Below are 18,464 nucleotides of genomic sequence, written 5' to 3'. Positions count from 1 at the left end.
TTATTTCATCCTTACTGATCACCAGAGGCAGGGCTTAACACTGGATATCTTCCATCTCGCGCACGTTGAACCTTTATAGCAACAAAGTCACGTGTGACTTCGGATGACCCCAGCCGGGTATAAGTTCCGGTGTGAGCTGTCTTAGAGCTGCTATGTTAAATGTATGTGGATTAAAGCACACTTGTAAAGCACAGCAAATTTGGGGACATTTATGGATCTATTGAGATGCATCGAGAATCGTCGACATGCGAATGGTTATTGAATCGTTGAAGATTCACACCTCTTGGATGTTTAACACTCTATGGAACTCTGAAATAGAAAAGTGTAAAGAAAAATGTCTTAAAAATTCAGTCAGGTCCGATCAATAAGGAGAGCTGATGTGGAGGCAGTTGTTCTTCTGGAGGAGTTTTTGTGCTTGTACGTATGATTCAACACAACATGTGATGGAAAACGCTCACTTAGTAAACCCACTGACACACCGCGCCTGTTTTCTGTCTCTCTCCATCCTGTACTATCCTAGATATCTGTCAACATAGGCCCTAGACAGCTCAAGTAACAGTCATGTCAGATGCAGTGTGTTGGTAAATTAAGGTACAGTATGCACACACTGCCCCCAGACATCTCCAGGTCCTTCACCGTAGCAGTCTTCATCCATCAGAGTATTTCCTCTATATTCAGCAAGGCAGGTTGAATCATTTCTGTGGGAGCAGCAGCCACAGCCCACAGCCTCCCAGGGTAAATGTCAACTCCACCATTAGGAAGGGGCCTGGTGCCTCCAACGCCTTCTTGCCCTCACATCGTCACAGTCCTCACGGCGCCCACAGCACAGCTGAGCTGTAGCAACAGATCTGGGTGTAAGTGAGAAAGTGAGTGTGTCTTTGCGCCAGCATATATGTGCGTGTGTTTTTGTGCATTTGTGCACCATAGTTGTGTGTCTGTTCCGACTCTTGCTTCTGTCTGCTCTTTGGCTATAGGATATATATATATATATCCTATAATAGGTATTCATATATGAGCTCCCAGCTCACACACAGAGCCATGTGCTGTCTAATTAGCTCTCCTGCCAGGCACACCCTCACTGCCCACCCGAAGCTTATGTTGAACTCCAACAATATCTCATTGTCGGCGACCGCCTGCAGACCCTGTAGAAACCTCTCTGTTTTTTACTGTTCCACAGTGTGGAGAGAGACATGCTTGAAGACTAAATGAAAGAGTCTAAATGAAAGACCAGTGCCCCTTGCCAAATTTGCATTTTAAGTTATATAGCGGAGAAGAGGCCGAGCCTTTTGTTCGTATATTTTCTGTTATATTTGTACAAGCTCATAGATATTAGATCTTCAAACCCAGCACCAAACTGTGTATCTGTCTTGCGTACTCAATTTTCTCCGTGACTATATTCAAAACTGCATGCTATACTATCCATACATGTAGCATGTAGAATGCAGAATGCTAACCAAGCAAAGTCTGTTGTATGCAAAAAAATGCCACAATATGCAAACAAGGGCTGAAACGCCAACAAAAATGCCTGTAGCTATCTAAAAACATCAGATTCCAGCATGTCAAAGGATTATTTTAGCATCCTATGTCTACCGCTGGTGGAGTTGATGACTAAAATAGTAATAAGGGCAAGGTAGCAAGCTAATGTTAGCTATGTCGGACTTGCAAACATAATGCTGCATAGCTTTCTGATTGATCTACATTCCACTATAAAACAACATTTGGACAAAATGCTTGCTGCACACATAACATTAGACATACTGAGTATCAGGATCCCAGAGTTTTCCAGTCTACCTGCTGACGCCTCACTTTTGTCTTTTTTTAAGGCTCAGTTTTTTAGCTCGGCAGCTTATGAAAACTTAGTTTGGGGTTCTTCACCCTGTTGGTAGTGCGTCCCACCACACAGCAGCTTTCAGGCATTTTTTTTTGCTGCTTGCTAGTAGACGATCGGAGCGGTGCATTGTTCCCCCCCCCCCCCCCCCCCCTGGTGTGGGCAGGACTTAAATATGCTCTGTCTGTATACTGCCAAATTAATAAATTCAACAGTTTCGTACTGCCTACTACTGACAAACGCAGTATGTACTGTGTACTGGATACTGGAAGAACGCAGTAGTATGTAGTAGGTATGATATGTTACTGATGCCATCTCTGGTGAATTTGATTTGTAGTGCCAGATAGGAGAGGGTAAATTGAATCAGTCACACTTCCGTCCCTTCGCACCTCACACACAAAGGCATGGAGGACCACCAAGATACCTGCTGTTTCCGGCTTTGCTAATCACATCTGTTCTAGGGGGACATCATGCCCAGGCAGACCAGAAATCCTGATAGGTGCTGACACTGTCGAATATGATATCTTGGCAGATAGCACCTTGAAAATTGCCTGAGCTGTCATGAAAGTACAATTGATTCCCTCAAGAGATGCAGTAATAATATGCGGTCGCATTGGCTATAACTTGGGCAAGACTGGGCGAGCCGGACGGAGGTTGTGAGTTGTGAGTTCTTAATGCCTGGCCTTTGACTTCCAAAATGAAATGTGAAGATGGTAATAAAAACACTTGGGTGAAGGCCGTAGATGTTCATTTCCAAAGGTGAAGAGACCGCTGGTGTTATCTTGGACTGGATACTTTTAATTCATGAAGTAATGATACAAACACGTATCCCCTCAGCAGGGTGTAGAAGAGATAAGCAATGCTTAGTGCTGAAGGTTGAAGTCCTTATTTTCTCCTCTGTTCTGTCAGACCGGCCATAATCACTCTCATTTTGGATGGCACTGTACCAGGCACATGTCCATGTAATTGCATTCACTGACAGCTGTGTAAAATTATGCACAGCCTGGGAAAATATATATACCGGGAGACTACATATGCTTTTAAAATGTCCTTTCACAGTAATTCCACTGATGTTGCTCTGGCAGTTGAAGGACACAAATTGGAAAGAATGAAACAACAACAACAAAAGTCTGACAGTATTGTGATGTATGGCTAGACTCATCTTTTCTAATCCAACATGAAACGGCTAAGTTTCTGTGGTGAAAACATGCACTTATTTTCTAATATTTTGCCCTACTTTGTTCATAGATTTCTACAGACGTCTACATATATGCTATGTACCAAAATAAAAGCACTTAAGTATACATCATGGAGTAGTGGAAAAGACAATATTACTCGCACAAAGTGAGATTTAAAGATTAATGTAACCATACATCCTATTAAGGGAAGGGAATAGAGAGAACAGCAGCTAATATGAGAACATCCTTTTTCGTTAGGGGATAAATGAAGGACAACTCAATCACTGCGACCCAGCGCAATTCATCAAGCATTAAGTAGGCGTTCCCAATAATTAAGTGCACGATGTAATGATAGACAGCAGCTCAGATAAATTATGACAAGGAGCATAAGAAGAGAGGAAAGGAGTCAAAAAGCCTAAGAAAATATAGAGAAAGGAGAGAGATTGTGAAACGACTTGAGGGAGCAGAGTGACAGACGATGGAGGGAAGCCTTAGGGATGAATGAAAGAGGGATTAGATGGATATGACCTCATCAATCGCTACAAGATATAATCTATATTTCCCTTAGTTTACTTTTATGTCATGGGGATTGTGGCTAAAAGGGCAGCGATGTACTGTGTTTGACAAATATTGTTTGCAATGATATTTTTTGACTACTTGGGGGCAGAGGAAACGAGCGGTTAGCACGACACTGAGATGTTATCACCTTTTAAGTTGATATATATATGACAAACTTGTCAGTAGGCTTGTGCCTATTGGTTATCGCATCGTAAATGGACGATTGAAGGGACGATTGACGATTGTTTTTCTCGATATTAAGGCGATTTTTCTATTTTCTATCAGAACCAAGATATTATTAATAAAATAAATATAATATTTAACCTACTGTGCATTTACATATGCTTCTGGTGGAACAGCATGTCTGCCCGCTGTACCCTGTTAATCAGCACGCGTGAATTTTTTATTTCTCTTTTCAGTTGATTTGATCATCTTTGTCCTCCAAATGCCTGCTCACCAAACCTTTCCAAACGCCAACAAAATCTTGTACATTTTTGGGGAATTATTACATTTACCTTTTTTTAATAAATTTGAACTTTTGCACTCATCTTGACGAGGGAGCCGTTGTTTGAATAGGCGATAAATGGATTTACAAATATTTATTCACTCAGGCCTTACTTTGACAGTGGTTGTGTTAGTCCAGAGCTCCGTCAGAGCTCAGCCACGCCGCTGCCTCCCTGGCAATCCGATCGTCTGCGATCTTGAGTAACCACAATTGGACTATATGAGAATAGAAAGGATTGCCCCACCCTACTTGTCAGCATACAGTTTGCACATCCAGCAGATACAGCACAATATCAGCATTCATTTGGAGTCATGTTTCTGTCCACCTGATAAATATAAGTCATTCACCTTTTTCACTCTTCACTAAAAAAGACTTGATCTGTGATTCGTAAAATATTGATTATAGCCGCTTTATAACATAATTTATTTTCAGAACATTAACTTTGATGACATATTTTAACCCTAAAACAGTTTTCACATGTGTGCTTTCCCTGACCCCCATGTATTCTTAAGGTATGATTAATTGACTTAAGGCTGAACAAGAGATAAATCAATTGTTTCAGCCAACAACAGCAGCTTCAAGGAAGCTTTAGTGTGCTGTTCTTGTAGATACAATACAATAACACTTAATACTACCATTGTCTGTCCTCTTAAGTCCCCTTATCCTGTTCCCTGTCTTGATACCCTCACAGATCTGATAACCACTGTGTCAAAGATTTAGTTTTCTGTATTGTGTTTTTTGGAGCTCCATAGAGATTAGATCTGTTCCTGGTTGTAGGCCCAGCCCTGAGTTTTCACCTCCTAGAGCAATATCTTGTAATCTTGTAATAACTGTTGCCGCACGGTCGTTTTGTTTCTGTAAATTGCATTGCAGCTCTTTTAAGCGTGCTCTGCTTTCCTGTACATTTTAGGACTCCATCTTGATAAAGGCTGTAGACCTTTCTATAATGACCCCTGGCTCAGGCTTTTGAATAGATGCCATGACAAATAGATTGGATACACTCGTGAAATAGCAGTAATGATCTTGTTTTTCAGGGTGTTAAAGGATTATCTAATGGTATTACTGAAAACATCTGTGTAAGCGTCAACCCGCACTCGCAGCCTCACGTCTCTCATTCCTGGCATATGTTCAATGACTGCAGTTAGTCATATTTTGTAGGGGGATTTGACTCCAATTTTGTTCTGTTGAAGACACAGAACCCTGTCAATATGACATATAGTAGAACAAGTTGGGAGAGACATCGAATGGAAGATATACATAACGGGAGAAGGAGTCAAGATCATTTAATCCTCCTGCCCAGTGCCCCTTGCCAAATTTATTTTTGGAGGGGAGCACTCTGTCAGGATATTGTCTATGTTGTATGCGCAGAAAGCAGATTATCGATATCAGATTTGCTAATATTACAACCCCGGCAGCAAACAGCTCATCTGTTTTACGTAGTCTGCCCTCCTCCTAGTCATGATCACCCCTCTCTCCTTCTCTCTTCCTCTGTCTGTCCCCATCTTTTTCAATATGTCTCTTGTTGACCCGTTCCGTCAAATCACATGTTCTCTTGTTTTCCCTCCTGTATCAGCTCCTACTCAACATTATCTCTTCCACGGGGCTTTAATTGTCCTCCTTTCTTTCCGATTTCATCTTTTTTTTCCCTTAATTTACCTAAACTGAACTCATTTAGGAAGGGAAATAATGACGGCTCGTGTATGCAGAGCTACCCTGCAACCTCTGGGAGAGAAGCCTCTTTTCCTGGGCCAATCTGCTGTGCCCCGTGCCAAAGCCCACTCACTGACACACTGATGGGGGCTGATGTCTGAAATGTAATGGAATAAAAGATGAGCCTCTGCCAGATGTAGGAAAATAATTCACACATGTATTTTGTGTTCAGGGAAAGGTGAACTTGTGTTGTGTGTGTGTGTGTGTGTGTGCACGCGCGCGCATCATATGCTCATTTGAGCTGTCTGACCACAGTGTATCAGTGGCAACTGTGCAAGAGCAGTGCTGCACCTGTACCCACCCTGCTGACCTGCTTGTCACTTTGTTTCCGAAGAGACCGGTCCGCTATCTCTGCTATTATTAGACCTCGGATGTGAAGATCTCACAGGCAGCACAGTCATATGGACAGACAACCTACTGTAGAGGGTACTGCAACCTTCCTCTTTGGCGGCATTCACACCTAATCAAGCGTTGCTGCGATTAGCACAGGGTTGTGAGGAGTGCCACTTTAAATGGTCTATTTGTACGTCTTCATGCTGCCAGCATGCCGGGTCCTCCGACTGATTGTCTTTCCGCGTGCACATATACAAAAAAAAAACTAAAAAACATCTACTTTTATTAAATAACCAGGATGCAAGACCTATCAAGATGTTGAGTTTTAAACGGGTGCAAATTGGGTGGCTACATGTGAAACACAATGTTCCACTCCATTGTGTTTTGGTCATTCATGTGGATTCATGCATTGTTTTGTCCTACATAAATCAAAATGTTTTAAATTTGTAAAAACTCCTCCTGGGAAGTCTTTGTGTCATAATCTGTTGCTCTTGATTATTTACAGTACCATGATACAAGTCAAGTTTAAGCAAACTTAAATGCCAACGTTAGATACACTTGTAATACATCAGCTTCTGGTTAGATCAGTTCTATGACTTGTTTACTCACCTAACTAACAGCTTTTACAAGCTTCATTAAGTTACTGTGATCAGAGCCCACAAAAGCAAAGTAGTTTGTCCTCGAACCATTTAAGAGGGATTCAGTTAAGACTCTCATATGTTTTCAAAGTTCACAAAAAAATAAAAACTTAAGATAATCGATGCACTATTCACCAATAACAAAGTTAAAAGGCATTTTATTGAGACGTCTGTTTTATTTTGATTTATGAGCAAAGGCAGAGAGGATAGAAATTCTTTGAAGAACAGCCAGCTGGATCGGAGCAGCCGGTTAGATCTTTTGGAAACTTCTGACACTCCTTCGTTATATCCCAAATAAGTGCAGGAGCAGCTAAAAGGATCATCTTAACTCTCCCCATGCAAGTTTGGCACATCCGGATGTCTTTATCGGCAGAGATCATGTCTTCATACCATGCTGTGGCAAAGAGAGAAGTTGTCTGAGGTCACAAGCATTAACATTTGTAATAATGTGGATTTATTTTGTTATTAATAGTGCTCTTTAACCATTGGCTTACAGATAATGCTGATGTGCGCATGCCAAAGTAAACTTGCCTCTTAACAACTGCCGATGAGCTATGATGTGAGAAAGATCCTGATTGCATTCTGCAGGATATTCTCTCATACTTATTTATTCAATTTAATCTCATATAAAGTGTGATTCACTGTTTTATCAATACATCATAGCACAGCCTGACAGACATATGGTAGCACTGTGTATTTTAAAAGCACAATATAGAGGATGCTAACATAGTCTGGAGTCCATCCCAGCATGCACTCAGTGAGAGGCAGCCTGAATAGATTTCCAATCCATCAGGGTCAACATATTCACAATCCCGCTTGGCAATTTAGAGTTCAAAGCCATTTGCATGTGAGCCCCTGGAGGAAACCCCCACACCCACCGGAAGGAACATGCAGACTTGACATAGAAAGAGCTTTGGCCAAAGATTAAAACCAGGACTCTCTTTTGTGAGAGGACATTGCTAACTGCCAAGCTGATGCACGAGCAACATGTGGTTGGTTGCAGGTATCCCCCAACATGATTTGAATGACTCAGAAGGATGGCAAATGCCTATTGGGCACCATGAAAAGTACCATAAAAGTACTGTGACGTTTAGCGCTGACCCCAAGCGATGCGAAACTTAAAAACCTGGAAACTGTAATTGTTTTCTCACCCATGTTGCAAAATTGCTGCTGATAAACAAATACAATCATGTCAGTAGGGAAATACGGAAGCATGCACATTTACTAATTGGATTAGCCTGATGATGGCAGATGACTGTGAAAAGTTCAATTGTGACCAGTTTTTCTTTTCCTTTTTTTTTTTTTTGTCTGTCAGGCTTGTTGACCATCCACACACTTACTAAAGCAAATGATTTTTAAATGCATGACAAGCAGCACTAATGCAGCTTATGAGAGCTTGTTGTTCTTCTTAAATGGGCTTCATTGCACTCCACTCATTAGTATAGTGAAGCATCATAGAATCATAATATTTATTTTTTTTGTTTCCTTCCTGCGTCCTTTACATTAGCAGACCGATAGGAGAACATGAGTGTATGGAAGATGAGCAGTAACATCTTCCCTTCATTCTCCATTCTGCCTTGCCCTAGAGCAAGGCACTTAACCCACTTTCTGGGACAGTGGAGACGGAGTGATAGACTTGACAACATAAGCATTTGAGGATCTAAGCCTCGACATGATGGCCATTGTCGTGCTTTTCAATACTGAAAAAAGTATTGTTGACTCGGTACTTCAATATTGATGTAATTGGTGTGTTACAGTTTTTTGAATATGACTATTGTTTGTGTTTTCCTGCAGCAAATCATGTAAATTAAGGGTGAAGCATTGTAGATACGATATTGCCAAGAGGGTAGACTGATTAACAGTTCAATCAAATTAGCATAAGCATCGGCAATTATCTAGAGGACAATCCAGATATAAAAAAAGTTTTCTTTCGACCAGTTATATTCCCAGATTTATTTAAAGGGAGGTTGGTATGGTGGCTACTGGCTTTGAAAGTAATTTTGTGCCCGAGAGCTACTGTTTGGCTACATGGCTGTTTTTGTTATTACAGCCGACGCTTTTAAGCTACAGCTATACCGCTAATGGTTTAGAGTGAAACAAACCATGGCTGGCAATTATACATATCCTGTACCATAACAGGTACACAATTACAAAGATATGACATATGCATGGCTACTGCTTCAAAACATAACTATCCAAGTATCAAATCTAGACCTTTTACAACATTAAACTTGTGTTTCACAGGGATATGAATGACATAATTGATTTGTGTATGTCCTGAGGGGCCGTGCATCAGAGTGAAGCATCACATTTTGTGTGTGACCCCAGGAATATCTGAAACACAACTGTTTAAGTTGATGTCTGATATTGTACATGACGCCTCCCGGTTATGAGTTTCTGTGAACATATCATAGTGAAGCACTGTTGCCTACAATACAGTCGGTCTGCTTTCTCTGAATAAATAAACAACAAAAACATCTGCTGTTAGCAGAAATGTCTTCCCACCAACATATGCACACTCGCACTCCTTGAACACACATCAACGGGGAATTTGCATGCAGAAAAATCCAGAAGAAAATGTAAATCCAGTAGAATACATCATCTAGCCTCATTGTTTAGTCAGCCCAAAAAATATTACAGCATTTCAATTTTAAGAACAGAATGCTGTAATTCTCTATGACCTGTTTGAATATAAAGATGCAGTTATAAGAGCCTTTTAAACTATTATGCTTCCTCAAGCCGATGGGCCCAAGACTAATGCATCGAGTGTCGGTGTACAAATGACCTGCAACTTCCCCACACCTCAAAACACAGCAAACCTTTAATCAACTGTTATTCAAACACATGGTGGAATCCTTTTCGTTTAATTCAGTCCAACACCTTTCATCAACAGATAAATTGGCAACAGAATGGCTTTGTGAGGGCTAATGGGAATGTTCTGAGACAGGAGACGTTTTTCACTCTCTTTGTCTGCTGCTAACATCTCAGAGCTGTTCCTCTTCTAAGCCGGCATCAGAAAACACTCCTGTCAAAGTCAGACAAGTGTATGATCTCCAGATGACTGCAGCAGGAAGATTAGTATAAGTTTGTGTGCATTTACCGCCGCTAGGACAGCAAGAAAGTTGTCTCGGGGCCTTTACTTTTTTTTTTGCTTACATTAATGATCTTCCACTTCCATGTATGCAGATGATACAACAATATGCATGTAAACACCCACAGTAAATGAAATCACTGCAACCCTCAACGAAGAGAATGGGTAATAGACACATTTTAAACATATCACAGACTATCATAAGACAAAGCTTCTTGGTGTTATTTTTCGACTGTGGACTGTCGTGGACGAGGCATTTAAATCATCTTGTTGTAAAGATGGGAAGGAATTTATCTGTTAGGAAAAAGTCTGCAAGTGTCTTATCCGTCGTGAGGATTTTATGTTTTGTGTGGACCCCAGACAGAGTCAGCTAATATGGATCTTAATAAAATCCTAAATAGTGGAGCCGAATGAAATGCTATTTAACCAATGATGCAATCAGCTGGCATGCACTTCACAATCTGCGTCAGTGTGCGTTTGCACTCATGCTGGCGTATGTGTGCATATTTATACTGCACTCTGCTCCTAGACTTATGTTTGCGGCACACACTAGCGCAGTGTTTTTTATAGCAAAGATTCGGATCAGTTGGCTATTTCTCACACATACTGAGCCGTATGCTAAAGAGCTCATTAACAAGGGCTGTTATGGAGTTCACAAGCTTCTCTGACATCTTAATTAGATCTTAATGACATTTCAGTTGGAATGGCTGAACTGAGCACCCTGAGATGAGGCAAAGCCAGTGCTGATATACTGAAACGGGGAAGTGACTGACACTAGAGACAAGCGCATGCAGGACGGGAGAGAAGGAAGGGTAGATGGAGAGAGGTGTAAATGGAAACGAGAGCGTTTGTGCTCTATATGTACCCACCAGTCATACAGTATGTCTCATATGAGATAGCGTGCGTTAGAAATGGGATTTGATTAACACTGATGTACTTTTCATTCTGTCCTTCTTGCTCTGACGTTCTTTCATTCTATCTTCCCTCTCTCCCTCTCGCCCTCTCTCCCAGTGAGATATGAGACTATATACGTTGCCCAGTAATTACTCTGCCCATGTCCCAGTAGAATCACATGTCTCTCATGGGGCCTCTTAATCGGATTCTTCGCATTTATTACAATGAAATTTCAGCATCCTCTCTCTGGAAATGACTAACTGTATTACCAATGAAGATAACATGATAATGGTATTTCTGGCAGATAGATTGATGATTAGATACGATATTTTTCTGTGGCGCTGTGTTTTGCATTGTAGACGATTCCGCATGATCTGCAGTGGATTGCAGCGGATAGTCTCTATGTTTTTCTGGTGGGCAGGCTGTGTATTTTTAGCTGAAAGGTTCATGCACATTTATGCAACTCAAACAAGTCAGTGGACTGCGATGAAAGAACAATGGGCTGCAGTGAATAAGGAATCTAGTGCACAAGTCCACATGCCTCAAACTGCATAATTACCTTCCTACTGGCGACTGTATGCATGTGTACGCAGTGCGGAGCGGCACACACCGGCAACAAATCAAAACCTTGACAAGAGAGAGGGTAATTGATTCAAATCTTCGAAGGCAAATATTTATTTACCAGATGAGTTGCTCCGTCTATGTTTGTCTATGTTTGCCCGTGCTCAGCTGGCCGGCGCTGCCCTTCACTTGAGAGCAACCATTAGAGGAGAAGGGACAGCGAGAGTGAAAGAGAAACGACGTAGAAAGCTAGGGGCCGCTGATGAGGGGCCCGGAGAGAGTGCAACTCAGAGATTACATCAGAGAAAATGAGGGAGGAAAGGCTAAATGGAAACTTTGTCGGAAGCCCCTCGCGTGGCGCAGGGTGAGGAAATAAACAGAGCGAGTGGATGTGGGTTGAAAGATTGGGAAGCAGGAGACGCATTACTAAGAGCCTGTTGGTCGCTACAGATGCTGTGCTGCGAGCAGCCATGTCTGTTTATCACTTTGCTCTTCTCCCCGAGCCCTCTGTCTCATCTCTATTCTACCCCTTCTGTCTAGCCTAAATCTGTCAGAATACAGCCACAAATACCTGGCAACAACCACCATTTATAACCACCCCCTCGTCTACCCATCTTTCCTCCCTGACAATGCCTCAAGCTTTCTGTTCAATTGCTCTTCCCCCCTGCTACTTTCAGCCTTTTATTCATTTTATTTAGCCTTTAAGGGTTTACTTAGCATTTTATTTGGCCATAAAGGGCGATAAAAGAAAGAGCTTGTTTTTCTGTAATGCGATCAGCAATTCATTCTAACAGATCTGGGTGCACAGATGCCTGTGTAATTGGGTGTTTTTTTTTCTCTGAAGAAGGCCATGAATTTTTTTTTTCTTTTTCTCTATTACAGGCGCAAAGTGGAACATTAGCCCCACATGAACAGTGCTACGCTCTCACATTCTACTTGTGGCATAAAACATCTCGTCTGAATAGTGTTTTAGAATGCTGCAAGCGTTCACTTTTGCTGAGGCTGTTTCTCCTCTTCCCAGACAGATGTGCTATAAACCCAGGCCCCTACAAACTCTGATCTGCTTATGTGTACCAGTCCGAGCCCTCGTCTCCTACTGCTTCTTCTTTTTGCGAAGCCTCCTTTCTGTGACCAGGCTGACTGATGACCTGTTAGCCCTCGTCTGGCAGGGCTTTAACTACCAGACAGCTTGTGCCGCACTCAGGCCTTTGGCTGCCGGTCATGAGGAGCAAAAAGAAGTGTGTCATGCTGTGAGTCATTCATTGACTGACAATGCTGTCAGATACTATATAATGTACTCTATCTGTAGCAAGTAGATAGGGATTGATCTAATTCAGCTTTCCCATAATCACACCGTGCTTGGTATGCTCTGTACGAACAACAGGATGTGCATGTGGTCCATGACTGCACTGAAATGTGTGTGTGTGTGTGTGTGTGTGTGTGTGTGTGTGTGTGTGTGTGTGTGTGTGTGTGTGTGTGTGTGTGTGTGTGTGTGTGTGTGTGTGTGTGTGTGTGTGTGTGTGTGTGTGTGTGTGTGTGTGTGTGTGTGTGTGTGTGTGTGTGTGTGTGTGTCCCAGGTTCACGGAGGCAGATACCATTGTGATGGGGGACGTGACGTACGGGGCCTGCTGCGTGGACGACTTCACCGCTCGAGCCCTAGGAGCGGATTTCATGGTGCACTACGGCCACAGTTGTCTCAGTGAGTGCCTACACTGTCCGTGTGCACGTTTGTCTGTGTCTGTCCGTCGCTCTGCATGCATGATTGTACCACACAAAGGAACGTGAAGTGGGCGAGCATCGTGGACTACCACCTACTGAGAGTGGGCTGCACGAAAAAGAAGTCAGGGACGGACCGACAGACGGAGCTATCGATCAATGTCAAGATGAAACTAGGTAGTTGTAGCCCGCCCAGCTCTAGTACAGAAGGCTTATCAGACCTTCGGAGCCTGGACATCACATCTACCCAGCAGATCAATAGGGAACATGCATTAGTGCCGTCCTTTGAAAACCTCAAGCAGTTCTTGAGGACCTTCACGTTCGCCCCCGCCGTCTGTCTCTTGCAGAACATGGGAAGAAATGCTAAATCAATAGTTTTGATATCTATCCCCTCCAGAACAACCTCACCTCTCCCAAATACCAGAAATGACCAACAGAATTTTAATACACAGAAAAGCTCTCTCTGTGGTGGTTTTTGTTTGTTTGTGTGTGTGTTGTGTCTTATGTGCGCTTTCATTATTTGATCTTTGCGGAAGAATTATGTGATTGCGTGTGTGTGTGTGTGTGTGTGTGTGTTTACAAAAGAGATGGGCTGTATACTCGGAGGAACCCGAGGAAAGCAAAGGTAAAGAGCCCCAAAGATCAATTCGTTGTGGGTTGTGAAGTTCGACCAGATATTAATTGATAGAAGGGAATTTCAAAGAAATGAGATGACCTACAGATTCTCAAAGAATCCGTGTGTAAGGGCGCCACTGTGTTTGTGTTCCTGACCTTCATCACTCAATCATGAGGACATCATATGCACTGTTGCCCATGATGTCAGATACCGGTATCTGACATCATGGGCAACAGTGCATATGATGTCCTGTGTTCTTACTGACACTGTGTTCTTACTGACTCAGAGAGAACCTTTCTCTCCTGCATCCCTTTCATTTCCTCTGCAGTATCTGCTTTTGCGAATATTGGTGCCATCTCATCTTTTGTCGTCATAAAGCACCTCCATCTGGTGCAGGGCAATATGGGCAACATCATAAAACCATGTTTTGAAGTAATAATAATATTTGCTGATATGAGGGATGGGTGTTTTTTATCTAAGCTCCTTGATGTTTAAACAACATTTTTGTGTGTGACTCGTCTGAAAAGAGAAGGGAGTCAGAGCGAGAGGAGAGAGCAAGCAAAGGGGAAGCAAAATAAACTTATACAAAATAAACTTATACAAAATAAACTTATTTATACTTTCCACTTACATTGTGGTTATTTGCAAAGGCGGAAAAAAGCACCAGGAGAAAAAAGAAAAAAAGTGTCAGGCCTGCTGCCACAGCTGTTGGTATTACTGGACCCGGTCTCCATTATTTTAGCTGCACTCATTTTGCAAAGCAAAGCTTACCCACGGCACCCACTTTAGTCTGAGCTGGTGTTATTGACGTGGTCCAGCATGATGCTTTGGTTGACATAAAAGGCCAGTAAACAGTTAGCCAATTACAAATAATTTATGGGCTTCAAGTCTTACTTTCACCCACAGAACACCCGTTACGGCTGCCCTCAATGCTTTTTGAACAGCGGCAGCTCAGGCTTACGACAAACGTTTGCATTAGAGAGACGCAGAAGTTTAATTCTGATACGACTTCGGCCGTACCGCCACAAATTGGACATAGATCAGTTCAGACACCAAGTGATTGCTGTATTATTCATGAAGTTCTCCATGAGCACAATATAGAATGGAACCTGTTAGTACATATTGATTTGTAAATAAGCCAGTATACCATTATGTTCAAACCTTTTCTCGGTCTCACTTGCAATGAATGCGGCTGCGTATTTGTTTACGATTGGCTGCTAATAAGCAGCTGTACTGAGTGACCTTATTGCTATAACGCATAGATGTATAAAACCACCGACGGGGCAAGTGAGTCCTGTCCATCTCATTGACTGTGTCTCTAATTGCAGCGTCTAAGTGCTCTCAGGCTACCAAGCTGATGTGAACACAGATCGATGTCACTTTTCTTTGCCCTTTACGTTTTGGGAGTGCCTATAAACAAGCAGGCTGGAGTTTTACTTAACTCCTCCGGTCCTTTTTAGTTTCATGATATATTTAACTCCTTGGTTTCTCACTCAACATGTGGCCTGAAGCAAAGACCCCCCCCCCCCACCCCCCCTTTTTAAAATCCTTATCCATCTTCTTACCTTCCCACTCTGCTGAGATGTGAGCCCATTCATCACTTCTCTTTTCAGTTAATTGACAACCCCCCCCCACCCCTCCAAACACACATCCACACACAGTATCCTATTACTTTTTCCTTTCCTATCTCCCATGCCCTATCTTTTGGAATATATACAGTACATTATTAAACCGCCTACCCCCAGCCTTAAATCGAATTTCAGTGTTTTCCATCCTACTTTCATTGGAATTTCCCATTCCTCGGTCTCCATCCCCTCTGCCTTCAACCCTCTTTAAAGACGTGTATCTCACAGATCTTCGGTCTCTCCCTGTTGACCCATCTCTATTCACCCTCTCTTTTTTCTGCCTCCTTGTCCCACTTTACTCCACTATCCCTCCCCCCCCCCCCCCTCCCTCTCTCTCTCTCTCTCTCTCTCTCTCTCAAAGTTGCTTTAATCTCGACATCAAGCTGCACTCACACTCATAAAACATTCGCACCATAATGGGCCATTTGCTTAATCATAACAAAAAAAGAAAAAGTCCCCTCGCTCCTGATCTCCAAATTAGATTTAACACAAGAGGAAGAGTAATTACGCTGATCAACGGCAACGATAATTCCCCTTTGGCCCTATTTTCTTGGACTCTCGCTTACTTCTTCAGCATCTAACTCGGCACGTGTTCTAGCTACCTCTCCTAGGCCCGGGTGCGTCGTAAATGGCCTGTGAAATTAATGGCGGTAATAGTAATCGCATGTGTCCCTCTCCTTCCTTAAATAATTGAGGTTTTTTTTTTGCATCAGTTGCTGCATGTGCTGGAGACTCACGCTGAATGAGCTTCAGTTATATCACAGCGGTACTTGCTGAGATCTTATATGTATGCATGTGATGTGTTCCCATATAGTGGTTTCGCTGAACGTGTCCTGCGTGCTAATGTTAGAGCCAGCATCAATAGTGTACCTGACATAACAGAGTGAATTATTCATCCGTCTTTCTTTTGTCTTTGTCTCCCTGCAGTCCCCATAGACTCCACGGCAGGTATTAAGATGCTGTATGTGTTTGTGGACATCCAGATGGACAACGCACACTTCCTGGACACGGTCAAGTTCAACTTCCCTGCTGCACAATCTCTGGCACTCGTCAGCACTATTCAGTTCGTGGCAGCACTGCAGGTGATTAGGCACACTGGGTCTGTCTGATTGTGTGTGTATATGTGGATGAGTCCATTTCTCAGTCAGAGGCAGCTGCCATGATGTGGTTCTGCGTTTTCAACTGAATGCTCATTGCCACGTGTGTATTGTCTGTTTTACTTCTATTTATATTTTGTGTGTACAGTATAGGAACACACACACACACATATACATTATTCTGTGCATTTGTACAGTATACCTTATCTGGTTCCTGGCTTTTTTTTGAACAAACCCGTACTCCACACTTAAGCTCAGCTCAAGTGTGGGTTTGAGAAATCTGGCAGCAGTTATTTGGGATTTGAAAGGTGGAATGAACTAGGAAGGCCTTCCCGGTTCAGCGTCGTGCTCAGTTCTGCTCTTTACATAAGCAGTGGAAGCGGCCGCAGCTATAGTATTGAGCTGCTTCTTCTTCTTCTTCTTCTTTTTCAGGCTCACTGCCTCTCCGTTCTATATTGCATTCTGTTGCTTTCATTTACCTTGTTGAACAAACACCACTTTGGGCCTTCACTAATGTAACTGTTATTTTTACACCACGCTCTGGCCATGTGGGTCATATTTATATGGGGTGTTTGAGTGCATCCATGTGTATATGTGTGCATATCGCTGTGTATTGAACGCATCTCACTCATGTCTTATGGTGTGTAGGCTTGTTAAGGTCACACAGTATGGGCGGGAGAAGCTGCGAGTTCACCCGTATTCGCTGTGGACTGCCTTAAATTAGATCGTTTCATTTATCCTTCCACCTTCAAGCACACTTACTCTTTTTTTTTAGCTGTAATTGTTTACTCTCTGATCTTCTCACTTTGCTAAAATGAACGTAGGTGTATGGAAGAGTTGATTTTTAGAGTTGAATATTAGAACTCGCTTGGTAATGTGTTGATATTCTTCTTATCTATATCTTTTTAATGTCATTATTTTTGTCATGTGGTAGTCAGTTTCTTAGTCAGTGCTCTGCAGAGTCATGAATCCACACATTTAACGATGAGTGGCCACATTGGGAGTTAAATTTATGTTAAACATGACCCATTCAAAATCACACTAGGGACACATTTCCAGTGTCATCTTTAGGGCTGTCCCCTCTAATTGGTCGTTTTGGTCTTTAGTCGAATAAGATTGCTTGATTGTTTTTTATGCTTTTTTCATCCTGGATGACTCATATCCAAGAAACCTATGAGCACATCTCTGGTCAACTCAATATTTAATGTGGTGCTTTTATGTGATTCACAAGCTCAGTTTTACAGATCTGTTTATTAAATCAACTAACCAAGTAATCAACAAATTAGCATGAGTGTTTGTCTACTGTCTTGGGGAGGGGAGCCATGAAATGTGTAGATGTGAGAAAGGGAGGAAGTGACATTATATATATATATATATATATATATATATATATATATATCTCAAATGAAAATACTAAAAACTGACGATGTAAAAAATAAACTATATACAAAACTTTATAAAGTACAAATGCATTCCAAACCTAGGGCTACTCTAAAACAAGGTAACGGGTGAGCACCCCAAAACATGTACATTTCTAACTATCTTTCCTTCTTCCCTCCTCCATGCTGCAGGGTGTGAGTGCAGCCCTCAAGCCGGAGTATGACGTGCTGGTACCACAGTGTCGACCTCTGTCACCAGGAGAAATTTTGGGCTGTACCTCACCTCGCTTGGACCGCCATGTAAATGCCATAATGTAAGACACCTCTGTCCTCCTGTCTCCCACGTCACAATTTCAGCACAGGTTCTGTTCATTCTTCCTGTTAGTCAGCAGCAGAGAGGTATCCAGATACCCAAAGACATCCAGCCATGATTCATCCAGATCCCCCCCTCCCACCACGTGCCATAATTAGCCCTGCCATTGCCGTGCCCACCCATGTGACACGTGGAATAATCAGTTTGACATCACACCATTAACACTCGGCATAGCTAGCTGTGACATCTAGCTGTGTCGGCGTGCTTCCCATCAGGCTTCTATTGAATCCAGCCAGATGCTGATCCTGAACAGCAAGCCTGAAAATACCTTCACGCCGTGCAAAGCATCGAACTGTGTGAAGCCAGACAGAACCGTAAACATTTGGCTGTTTCAAACCAACCGCACACGTCCACAGTTTTCT

General features: G+C 42.4%; 1 protein-coding gene across 1 annotated transcript in view; it reads left to right on the top strand.

Annotated features, from left to right (window-relative positions):
- The window catches only part of dph1 (diphthamide biosynthesis 1), a 54,402-nt gene that overhangs the window by 17,713 nt on the left and 18,225 nt on the right, over positions 1 to 18,464 (top strand). The window contains 3 exon segments of the mRNA XM_076100269.1: positions 12,874 to 12,995; positions 16,181 to 16,335; positions 17,922 to 18,043. Of these exon segments, the coding sequence (XP_075956384.1) occupies positions 12,874 to 12,995; positions 16,181 to 16,335; positions 17,922 to 18,043 (399 nt within the window).

This window comes from Anarhichas minor, unplaced genomic scaffold (assembly GCF_050575085.1).
Source record: "Anarhichas minor isolate MPS153535 unplaced genomic scaffold, ASM5057508v1 ptg000026l, whole genome shotgun sequence".
NCBI classification, from domain to species: Eukaryota; Metazoa; Chordata; class Actinopteri; order Perciformes; family Anarhichadidae; genus Anarhichas; species Anarhichas minor.
Note: the sequence above shows the minus strand (reverse complement) of the source record. Positions and strands in the feature narration are given on the sequence as shown.